Genomic DNA, 11,871 nt, shown 5'->3' on the forward strand with positions numbered 1-11,871 from the left:
GTACAATAAAAGATTACTAAGTTCAGAGTATATTTAACATATCAAGTTTTGTTATTTATTTCAATATTGCAAGAGAGGTTAGGTTAAAATTATTAGGGTAAAATTATAGGTTAAGGATAACAAATAAAGAAAGTTAAAAGGTTATGTCAATTTTGCACTCAGTGATCTGTTACACATTATAATTGAAATTAAACCTTACATTAAATCATATTAAGTATTTAAATAAAACTTATCACATATGAAACGTGAATGCATCAGAGATGTCAAGAGATGTCACATCAGACGCCAGACATCAAAATATGACAAGTTAGACCTTTCATTAAATATCTAAAAATTTCAATTATTTTCTCTGTAGAGTGTTTACTAGTGCTTTATATCAAGTTACATTAATATTGCTTACATTTAATTGCATCAAGATTGCTTGCATCAAGTTTTATCCTCCTTTTTCTAAAAACGAACATGTCCCACTTTAAAAATAGATCAATTCAACAGACAACATATTTCGAGCCATGTAACTTCTCGTGACCGTTGTAATACATTCGTACCGGAAATTCCAGTGCAAGTTCTTCGAAAATTCGAGGCTGGTTAAATCCGAGACGATGTATCTCCATTGAAATTCGTGTCAGCCATTCATGCGCCATCTATCACGATTCGCGACGACGGCAGGACACGTTGTCTCGAGAGGATATCCGGTCGAAAATCCACGAGTTCACCAATAGCACGGGAACACGTTGCGTCGGCAAATTCAATTTTTCCAGGATTCGGGAAACATATTTCGGTGTTATTCAACACCGAAACCAACTTCGCAAGACCGGCTTTGCGAGCAATCGCCGAACACCTGATTTTCGCGGGCAAATGGCTTTTGCGTGTAACAAGAAATACTCTTTTACGAGAACTTCCTCCTTGACTTATTCACGGTTCCAGAAATTCTATGCGAACCGTGATGTACTTTGTTGCACTTTTGGTGGCCATTTTTCATTCGTGATACGTATTTTTCCTCGGTGAGATTATAGTTCCCTGCTCTTTGATACAAAGTTTCGCTGCTTTTTCTGGTCAGAGTGCTCGGGAAATTTTACTTGAGTGATTTTTAGACACTGTTTTTTGTGACACTGTTCTTAGTGAAGTAACAATTTATTGTTTTGATGAAAGAACGCTGATATTGATTCGATATTCAACCTTTTTGACTCCTGGTAAAATAAATCGTGGCTTTGCTAAGTAGTTCTTTGAATTAAATTATGATTTTGCATAAAATATCTTCAAGTGTAAACTCGAAATATGTAAATTAACTAAAAATATATTTAAATGTGTATTATTTTGTCAATAATAATTATTACATATGCGATGAAAATCTTTTGCTTGATTTCTTCAAATTTAATTTCTTAATAAGAAGTAAGCTAGATATTGTTTACTAAAAAGTAAATTAATTGCGGTTAGTTTACTAACAAGTAAACTAATTATTGTCTACTAACAACTAAACAGGTTATTTTAATTTAGTTTGTCTTCTCATCGTTATTCACAAATGTAACAGATTTATATGAAAAGAAGTAGCACAGAGCACACAATTAATTAAGATGCGGAGTACAATGCAAGAAATTATAGCGTCGTGATATTTTTGTGAGTGACTGTAATTCTTTAGGATCCTAGCACCGAGAGCTCGAAACAAAACCGTCCGTTTTCCAGCAAGGCAGCACGATTTCCGGTATCTGACTGGTTTCATCGGCTGTAACCTATTCTCTCTGGCACATAAATTGCACGCCACGCATATTTTGCAACACTGCGGTATAACCTAACGCTGGAACGCGAGCTTGTCCTGATTTCGTACTACGATCATTCCGAATATGGTTTTCAAAATTTTTACATTCTTGTTCTCGATATACTTTTGATGAGATGAAATTTAAATGATTAGGGACTTTAAATGAGTCTGTAAAATTGCAGAAGTTTTAAACCCTGCAAGTTCAAAATTTGGAGAATCTGCAATCTTTAAATTTTCATGTTTTTGCAGATTTGGAATTTTCAAGGATTTAAAGATTTTAAGAATTAATAAAAGTATTTTTAAAAAGTCTTATTAAGATTATAAAGTCTTTGTTATTTTTTAAAGAACTGTTAATAAGAGTTTTTTAAAAAATTTTTGATAAGAGTTGTTTAAAGGACTCTTATTAAGATTTCTTATTTTTTTGAAGAACTTTCAATAAGAATTTTAAAACAAATTTTTAATAAAAATTGTTTAAAGAACTCTTATTGAGATTTCTTATTTTTTTGAAGAACTCTCAATAAGAATTTTTTAACAAATTTTTAATAAGAATTGTTTAAAGAACTCTTATTAAGGTTTCTTATTTTTTCGAAGAACTCTCAATAAGAATTTTTAAAAAAAATTTTTAATAGGAGTTGTTTAAAGAACTCTTATTAAGATTTCTTATTTTTCTAAAGAACTCTCAATAAGAATTTTTTTAAAGAATTTTTAATAAAAGTTGTTTAAAGAACTCTTATTGAGATTTCTTATTTTTTTGAAGAACTCTCAATAAGAATTTTTTAAAAAATTTTTAATAAGAATTGTTTAAAGAACTCTATTATTAAATCCAGCAGTGAAATCCTAATATTTACTATTTCTGAAACACAGTTAAACGAAAATTTAGCATTTCATCTCCAGAATTATCAAACAGCGAATATTTCCAGTCAATTTACATATTTAGAAATTTCCAGCGAATAGTAAGCAATTTATTTACATATTGTTCCTAGTTGCGAACAAGATTGTAGCTTGTTCCATAATGACACAAGCCATTTGCTTGAAACTGATTCCAACGCCTCGTTGAAGTTACTTAATGCTTCCAAGTGACTTTAAGACGATTATGAAACTGACGGTAAACACAGGCTCTGAGAAATAATGCGATAAAACGGTTGCTGTACCATTTCGTTCGAGAAGCCCGATAATTAGCGCTCTACGTATAAAACCCTTGAGCCCTTCTATATTTAAAGTGACTACGTAACTAAACACGAGAGATGTGATTGCTTTATCAAATCAGCTGTTAATTTTGAGTAGCAAGTTTGAGGTTAAATGTTTAGGTCCTGGAATACCATAGCGACAGAGTTAGATCTCGATCCAAATTTCAATAATATACAATTTTAAGTTCTGTGGACACTGTATAGGTTCAAATCAATAGCAGCAATAACACACGAGTCCTTACTCTCTATCGAGTATTTTTAGTACATTATTATTCACATCTGGAACCCTTAATTTTAGTAGTAGTCCTTTATTTGCAGTTTCCTATTCATGTCGAGATATTGCTTGGTTTCACTACTTGCTACGGTCACTTTTTGGTGAGTACCAGATCCACCGCATACGTCACTCGGTTTTCCATTTCCACCTGAATTTGTGTATCCAATAGAAATCAGGAACTGCTTCCTCAGCCTTGTTCGTAAAAATTGTACGCCCACACCGAGCCTTCATCTTGTGAAATACGCAATCGAAAAAATAGACACGAAATGGACACGAGGCTCACTTCGGAACATCGGATACATAGTCACGTTGTTCACTTCGAAACATCGGATACATGTAGACACGTAGTCGTTCAGTTTGGAACATTATTAAAAATAAGTAGAAAGTGCATGTCGGTGTTATACAATTATTCAACCTACACTCCACTTATAAATATTAGGCCTTCAAACAATTGCCTTTTAATACCAACGCTGCGACCTACCTACTCTTGAGATAATTTGTTTTGGTAGTGATTTACGGAAAGTAGTAGTTCGTTATGGTATTTCGAGGAAAGTTTCGAGTAATTGTGGAATTTGCTTGTTAAGAAGATTAAATTCCTTGCATATCGCAGTTTGGAAGTTATTCGGAGGATAAGATTAGACTTTCAGAAAGCACGTGCGGATTTTTCAATCATTGCAAGTTAAATAGTATGATAATTTGGTAATTTGGTAATTTGGTGATTTAGTGATTTGGTGATTTGGTGATTTGGTAATTTGGCAATTTGGTAATTTGGTAATTTGGTGATTTGGTAATTTGGCAATTTGGTAATTTGGTGATTTGGTAATTTGGTAAATTGGTAATTTGTTAATTTGTTAATTTGTTAATTTGTTAATTTGTTAATTTGTTAATTTGTTAATTTGTTAATTTGTTAATTTGTTAATTTGTTAATTTGTTAATTTGTTAATTTGTTAATTTGTTAATTTGTTAATTTGTTAATTTGTTAATTTGTTAATTTGTTAATTTGTTAATTTGTTAATTTGTTAATTTGTTAACTTGTTAATTTGTTAACTTGTTAACTTGTTAACTTGTTAACTTGTTAACTTGTTAACTTGTCAACTTGTTAACTTCTTAACTTGTCAATTTGTCAATTTGTCAATTTGTCAATTTGTCAATTAGACAACGTGTCAACTTGTCAATTATTCAACTTGTCAACTTGTTAATTTAACTTATCAACTTGTCAACTTGTCAACTTGTCAACTTGTCAACTTGTTAACTTGTCAATTTGTCAATTTGTCAATTTGTCAATTTGTCAATTTGTCAATTAGTCAACGTGTCAACTTGTCAATTATTCAACTTGTCAACTTGTTAATTTAACTTATCAACTTGTCAACTTGTCAACTTGTCAACTTGTTAACTTGTTAATTTGATAATTTGATAAATTGCTAGTTTGATAACTTGATAATTTAATAATTTAATAATTTTATAACTTGGAAAGTTATAAATTTCAGAATTGAGTGATTTTAAAGCATAAAAATTCAGAAGTATGTAAATTTAGAAATTTACATGTTTGCAAAGTTATAGGATTGGTAAACCAAAAAATTATTCATTTTTTGAATATGTATGTATGACTGCGTAACTGCATAACTGAATATAACACATTTAATTATGAAAGTATTGTTATACTATTATCATACTATTGTTATACTATTATTATGTTGTTATTATACTGTTTAACTGCAACTTACCTATAGCTACCAAGAATGTCACTCTACGATTCATTAAACAATATTCTGTACTCACAGTAATTAACAACTCTTTCAATATTAATAATTCTTTCACATCTACATTTCATAAATCCTCCCCAAACATAGTCTTCCCTTTCCCACTTTTCTTCATCTCTCATCCCCAACAAAATCAGAACATTCTCCAAAAAGTTTCACAATTAATATTTTAACCAAAACTCACGAAAACTTCCATAATATATTCCACCTTCAATTACAATATTATTGCCTCGCAGTATAATCCAACTAATAAATTACTCGCTCGTCGTATTTAATTATCCAATACAGTTTCAGGATTTACCGCTGCCTCAAGCTTCGCTAATTCCACGGCGACCACTTTAACATAACGCAAAGCAATCCCCTTTCGTTATTAAATATGTACATAGAAACGAGTCCCCTTAGGTTTCCTCTGCGTCTTCACATTCAACTTCGACGTCTCTTCATCCGTAATCGAATTATATGCAAGTTCGATAGAAAGTTAACGTACCTCTAAATCCAGCTTGACATTAAGATGGCTCTTCTTAACCGAACGAGTCCGACCCAATCACATCAACCTTCCGAATTACACTTTGCCTGATTAATTCGTTCGATTCTTTTCTACGCTTTAATTTAACTGCAGATCGTAATCTCGTGCACTTTAAATTCGGAGTAATTAATTTCCTTCATCGTCGTTATTTTTCTTCGCACGAAGGAGAATTATGCTTGTCGGATGTGGAACTAATAACAATTAATTCGAACGAATTTATGTCGCTGGAAACCAATGACCATGATAACAAACATAAATTGCGTGTAACCTTAATTGCGTGGTGGAAAAGATTCTCGGAGGAAAATGTGGAGATGTTAGGTTAGGATTATGGAGTTATATCATTTTTAGCTGGACTCTTATTAATGTTGGTATACTATTATTATACGTGATAATACTATTATTATACATGATAATATTAGACTACTATTATTATACATAATAATGTTATTGCACTATTATTATGATTGTTGCAATTATGTCATTGTGGTGGAATGATAGAAAAATAACAATAGAAGAAGGAATTTGAATATAATACAATTGAGAACAAAGTATTTGAATAAAGTACTGATGTCAACCCACAAGTTGTTGCGTAGGAGGCTGGTCCGTAGGCGTGGCTTCCTTTCACTTTGGCTCCACCCCTCGCGTCATCTCATAGCTTGACATCTCTACAGTTACCGCATAGTTCATCAAAATATAACGTTAACAAAAGCGTATCCGATCGAACCACCAATTTCGTTTCCTCTTTTATTTATACGAATGTTGATTTAACCCCTTTGAATCCCGGAATCAGAGGGAATAGGGATAAATTTATAGCAGATGTTTACTCGCGTTCTCGAGTTCAACGAGCTCGATGTGTAATTATCGTTGCAATCGTTACTCGCGATTTATACGTCGTTACACACATCAAAACGCTCTCGCGAACTTATCGGAACGTGGAATTCCATATTTGCCGTGATAACTGTTCATCAGCAGTCAGTTGCAACGGTATACACAAGAGATTTGTTTCACCAGAAGGAAAACCGCAGCAACGTTGTTATCGCGCATACATGAATCGCATTCGTCGAATTCGAGTAGCATATCCGATCGCCTGTAATTGCCGAATGCTTTGAAAATACTGTGATTCTCATGAATATTCTCTTCGTTCGATGCGTTTTCTATTTATCTATGCAAATTACTCGCGAGAATTTTCATTATTTTCTTGGCTTGTTGCTTCACGATTTTTACGCATTTTATGCGCTGTTTGCGTGCGTTATTTTTTTACCTACTTCACTTGTTGTTTTGCTCCTTTTTGTTTATTATTTTACTTACTGAATCTTGCTATTTTATTTACATTTTATTTTTATTATTTTACTTTCTCACTTGTTATTTTATCCATTTTCTATTTGTTATTATTTTATTTACTCTTTTACTTGTTGTCATTTGATTTATTATTTTACTTGTTATTTTATTTATTCTTTTTGTAGATAATTTTATTGAAAATTTGAGTAATTCAGCAGGAATAATTTTATTACACATTTTCAAGGATTATTTTGAGTTTTGGTATCTCAGGATTCTAAAACTAAAAAGTTAATGTGCAATCAATTGTATTATAGTTTTACATGCAAAATGTACAGAAAATTGCATTTTTATATGCAGGTTTTAATTGCAAATAATTGCAGTTTTATGCACAAACTTTTAATACAGTTAATTGCAGTTTTACACAGATTTTAAATACAGTTGATTACAATTTTACACCCAGAGATTTTAAATGCAATTAATTGCAATTTCACATACAAACTTCGAATACCAATAATTACAGTTGTGCATACGAATTTTAAATGCAATTACCTGAATTTCAATGCAAATTAACTTTTTTAACATACGTACATATTCAAACATACATTAAAATTTTATTGAAACTTCAGAATAAACTGCATATGTTACATAACCACCTAAAACTGACATATTGTATTCGCAACCGAAAACAAACCATAAACCTAACCTTACCATAAGCTATGTAAGGGCCTGTGTGAGAGCCTACAGTCTATTCAAACTTTTATAAACTAAAACCTGTTACGATTTTGTATAAAATAGAATACCACAGTGGTCAATGACCATAATTAAATTTTTTATACCCTCGAATTAATTTCTGCTTCAAACTAAATCCCTTACTTTCTGTTACAGTGCAGCGGCCATGCAGTGCGTTGTTTCGCTGGTGGTCCCCGCAAGAGCAACGAGTCTCAGTGTCCCATGCTTCAGAAGCTGGAGAAGCCCATCCTCTCCTCGTCCACAACAACAACTCCACCGATGACGTCAACGAAATCGACGATCGTGCGAAACCACCTGAACAGCACCTGCAGCGTGACAAATTCACCTCACCAGAAGAAACTGAGGTTTCACCTGGCGAAGGAGAGAAAAGCGAGCACCACCCTGGGCATCATAATGAGCGCCTTCATCGTCTGCTGGCTGCCGTTCTTCGTGTTGGCCCTGGTCAGGCCGTTCCTCAGAGACCCCGACCAGATCCCCGCGTTTCTGTCGAGCCTGTTCCTCTGGCTCGGCTACTGCAACAGCCTGCTCAACCCCATCATATACGCCACGCTGAATAGGGACTTCCGGAAGCCGTTCCGCGAGATCCTCTACTTCCGATGCAGCAACTTGAACCACATGATGCGAGAGGAGTTCTACCAGAGCCAATACGGCGATCCCATAAACAACTACGAGATCAAAGCTGGCGAGCTGGAGGGCGCTGAACGCCTGGACAATCAGGGCATCGAGGCGATCGACGTCGCTGCGAGCGCCCCTAACGAGAGCTTCCTATGATCCTCGAGAAACTCGTTCCTTGATCGTCGGGTCGATTATGGCAGCCTCGAGACGGCCTTGGACCGGCCGTGAACGACACCGATCGGTCTTTCAACGAGAATCAACTTTCTGAAGCTAGATTTGCAGATGGATCCACAACTTGTGCAAAAGCTTACAATTGGAAGCTTAGAAGAAGCTTTAAAGGATGTAGGTGCCCATCTAGGAGTGCGGAGGTAGATCGGATGTAATCGTTGAACATTTGGAAGCTCTGTGTCTACGTGTCGACCAGTTGGCTAAGATCGGGTCATAGACCTGTGGTCTATTTGGACAGGTGAAAGCATTTCTACGCTTTGTGATCGAAGTGTAAAGACGGGGATTTTGAACTGACTGGATACTGTCTCTTAATCTAGCATGACTTAGGATAAAATGTTTTAGGATGAATATGTGAATGTTGGGAGTCGATGGTTAGAAGTATGTTTTACGCTTGATGTGTCCAGTTGAAACGATTCTATGGAAGTATATGATCCGTAATGTTGTACAGAGGATAAAGTAATATGTGTAGTGTCGCGTTGATAATCTTGAACGGTGTGTAAGTAGCAGAGGTATCTTGAAAATAGTGACTCTTTCCATTTCAATGTGAGACGCGTTTACCAGTGCACTCGATTCTGTGAATTTTCGAATCGTTTTTTAGCGATGAATATGCGTTTTGGAGGTGACGTATGTTAAATTATTGGTTTCTGAGAGAGACAATTGTACTAATTCAAGCATTGAGAACATATGGAAATTTTGTTAATATTTTGTGTAATTTTGAATTTGTTGATGTTACGTTTCAGTATTAATTTTGGTGAGAGATTTTTAGGGATGGAGAAAGGAAAACTTGTGAAACAGAAGTAATTAAATTAGCAGGTTTCAAATTGTTGCAATTGTTGTTGGAAAGTTCAGAATTATTATACAACATATTTCAAGGTCATAAAAATGTTCCCATAATCTACCTAAACATTACAACCCTTGACTAGAAATATAAATTTTGCAAATGTCAACTGTTTATAACAAGCAAAGTTCAGTAAGGTACAATTAACTAAAGTCAAAAAATATATTGCCAAAGGTAATAAAAATAAGCGGATTTCACTACTATTTCTTTTTTAAACCGCAGTAAAAAAGTAGTAATCTTGTTTGAATTCTTAAATTCAATTTTCCAGCAAAAACAAGATTGACAAGGGAGAAAATCGTAATTCAGGACGGAAGAAAATCGAACAAATAACGCGTACCTGTGGGAAATGTCAATTGGAAAACCGAACCGGTCGGAAAATTACTCGTGACACACGAGGGCAGTAAAACCATCGCAACTGCTGCTTTCTTGCATCTCTGGAGTGCGATTACAACGAGCGTGTTTCCCATTTGAATGGTTGTTTGGGAAATTTGTGGGTCACGGAGACCCTTACGTTGTTGTCAAAATTCTTACAAAAGAATGTGGAAAATGTTACAAGGTGTTAATGTTACATTAACACATTTACGTTACAGTAAGGTTACATTAATATTCATTGTGTTTCTGTATTTGTTATTGCATAGAAGGGATGATCATACTCCTTATTTTACAAGAACATAAATCATTTATTGATCGTCACACTATACTTTTCCTATCCGAACCAAAAATACAATATTTACCCTCGTCAGCGAAAATAACATGCTTTCATCAATCTTGAGACTTGTCAACTTTTCTGGCGAAAATCAATCTTTTTTTTATGTTGTTAATGTACGGTTTTTTTACTATTTCACCATTATACTCATCGTTTCAATTTATTCTACTTATAGTTTCAGCACTGATTTTCTTTCTGCTTTCACGATAATCTCTGAACAGCAGGACAATCTCTAAACAGCACTATAATGACGAGTTTCTAAAATTTGTTCAACTACGAAAAACAATTATATTTTTAATTTTCACTGAATGGTTCATTTTTCTGTAAAATAAGAAATATATCTAAATTAACTTCTCTTGTGCAAAACAACAAAACTGTCTCTGAATAATAACGTAACGTAACCTGTAACCAACAGAATGAGGTTATGTTTCTACAAATAATACATTAAAAATCAAAATCGTTGATTTGAAGCTTTCTAAAACTCCAAACAAACGTACTTAAATTTAAATAACTTGTAACTTGTTCTCGAAAGCAATGAGTCTTATAAATTAATCAATTTCGAAAGAGAAAATTGATGACATTAGAAATTGTGGAACAACTCATCCGATGTTCTACCTCTTCTGCAAAGTTTGTTATCTCTTCACGGAGAAATTTCCATAGGGAAAATTGTTTTTGCTGAGCCGAGAATGAAGACATAACGAAGCAGGGTAACAAAGTGACGCGAGAAAATCGAAAGGTCTTGATGGAAGAGGAATAAACGAATTAGGTGGCGTTTCGAGAATTGGAACGCACGAGATATTTAGGGTAATATGTGAGGAATTTGAGAAGTTGTGTCTCCAGCTCGGAGAGTACAATCAATTGAAAGCTGATGGAATTGAAATTTCAACGCCGACAGGCGTGAATAACTTCGGATTTCCATGTGGAAATGAAGAATTCATTCTTGGTGCCTTTCCTTGAAGGGAATTATTAAAAACTGATAAATGACAGTTGCTTTTTCCGAGGAAGATTTGATCTTGATAAATAGTGAGAGCTTGAAGAATAAAAATTGAACAGAATGAAAAAGAGAAGTGTTATTAGGTTCTGTAAGGAGTGTTATGGATGCCATTTGTTATTTATAGATACTCATTTGATATTCATTTTTTATTCATTATGAATACTCATTTTATTACTCACTATAGACATTCATTTGTTACCATTTTGTTAGTTATTTTTGACTCATTTATGAATACTCATTTGTTACACATTTGTTACTCATTTTTGACTCATTTATGAATACTCATTTGTTACACATTTGTTATATTTTTAAGTTATTTCTTGTTATTTGTTGTAAACTAATTATCTGTTACATTTGCTATATACCAAAAATTTGAATCAAACTATTTATAAAAATGTAAATATCAATTTTATACTACTTTTATTTGGTTACATACTTGAAAGAGGTATACGGTTCACAAAATGGCGGCTGTAAATGCGACATGTCGTTCGTGACTGAAGTGCCATCTAGCCTGTCACAGCTGTAATTAGTTACAGTTGTTTCATTGTGATTTTTACATCTGAAATAATATTTAAAATTAATTATATTTGCATAATTATGTAATTTATTGTTCGTAGTACACAAATAATTTTTTACATAAAGTTTATATAATATGATTAATTAATTTTAATTTTATATCTATATTATTATATTATGAGTTTTCGTCAATATTTATTAGGTTAAGTTTCATAAATTATTAAATTATTAATGAATTTAATTAAATATCAATAACTATTGGAGAAGGTATTAAATATCTAATAAACTCAGTTGAATATTAGTTGTATCTGTTTAATGAATTCAGATGAATAATAATTTTAACTATTGATTAAATTCAGTTAAATAATAATTTTAACTATTGATTCAATTCAGGTAAATAATAATTCTTACTGTTTAATAAGTTCAATAAAATATTAATTATTTAA

At 33.0% G+C, this 11,871-nt stretch overlaps 1 protein-coding gene across 4 annotated transcripts in view; it reads left to right on the plus strand.

Moving 5' to 3' along the window:
- 5-HT7 (5-hydroxytryptamine receptor 7) overlaps positions 1-11,609 on the plus strand; it is a 270,839-nt gene extending 259,230 nt beyond the window's left edge. For 2 of the 4 annotated variants that reach the window (XM_003705650.3, XM_076539716.1), the window contains exon 7: positions 7,664-11,609. In XM_003705650.3, coding sequence (XP_003705698.1) covers positions 7,664-8,299 — 636 coding nt within the window. In that variant the 3' untranslated portion in view covers positions 8,300-11,609. The remainder of the gene's footprint in view (positions 1-7,663) is intronic. The other 2 variants (XR_013040476.1, XR_013040479.1) reach the window with 2 other exon arrangements.
- Positions 11,610-11,871: the final 262 nt, after the last annotated feature.

The sequence above is a fragment of the Megachile rotundata genome, chromosome 2 (genome assembly GCF_050947335.1).
Source record: "Megachile rotundata isolate GNS110a chromosome 2, iyMegRotu1, whole genome shotgun sequence".
Lineage (NCBI taxonomy): Eukaryota > Metazoa > Arthropoda > Insecta > Hymenoptera > Megachilidae > Megachile > Megachile rotundata.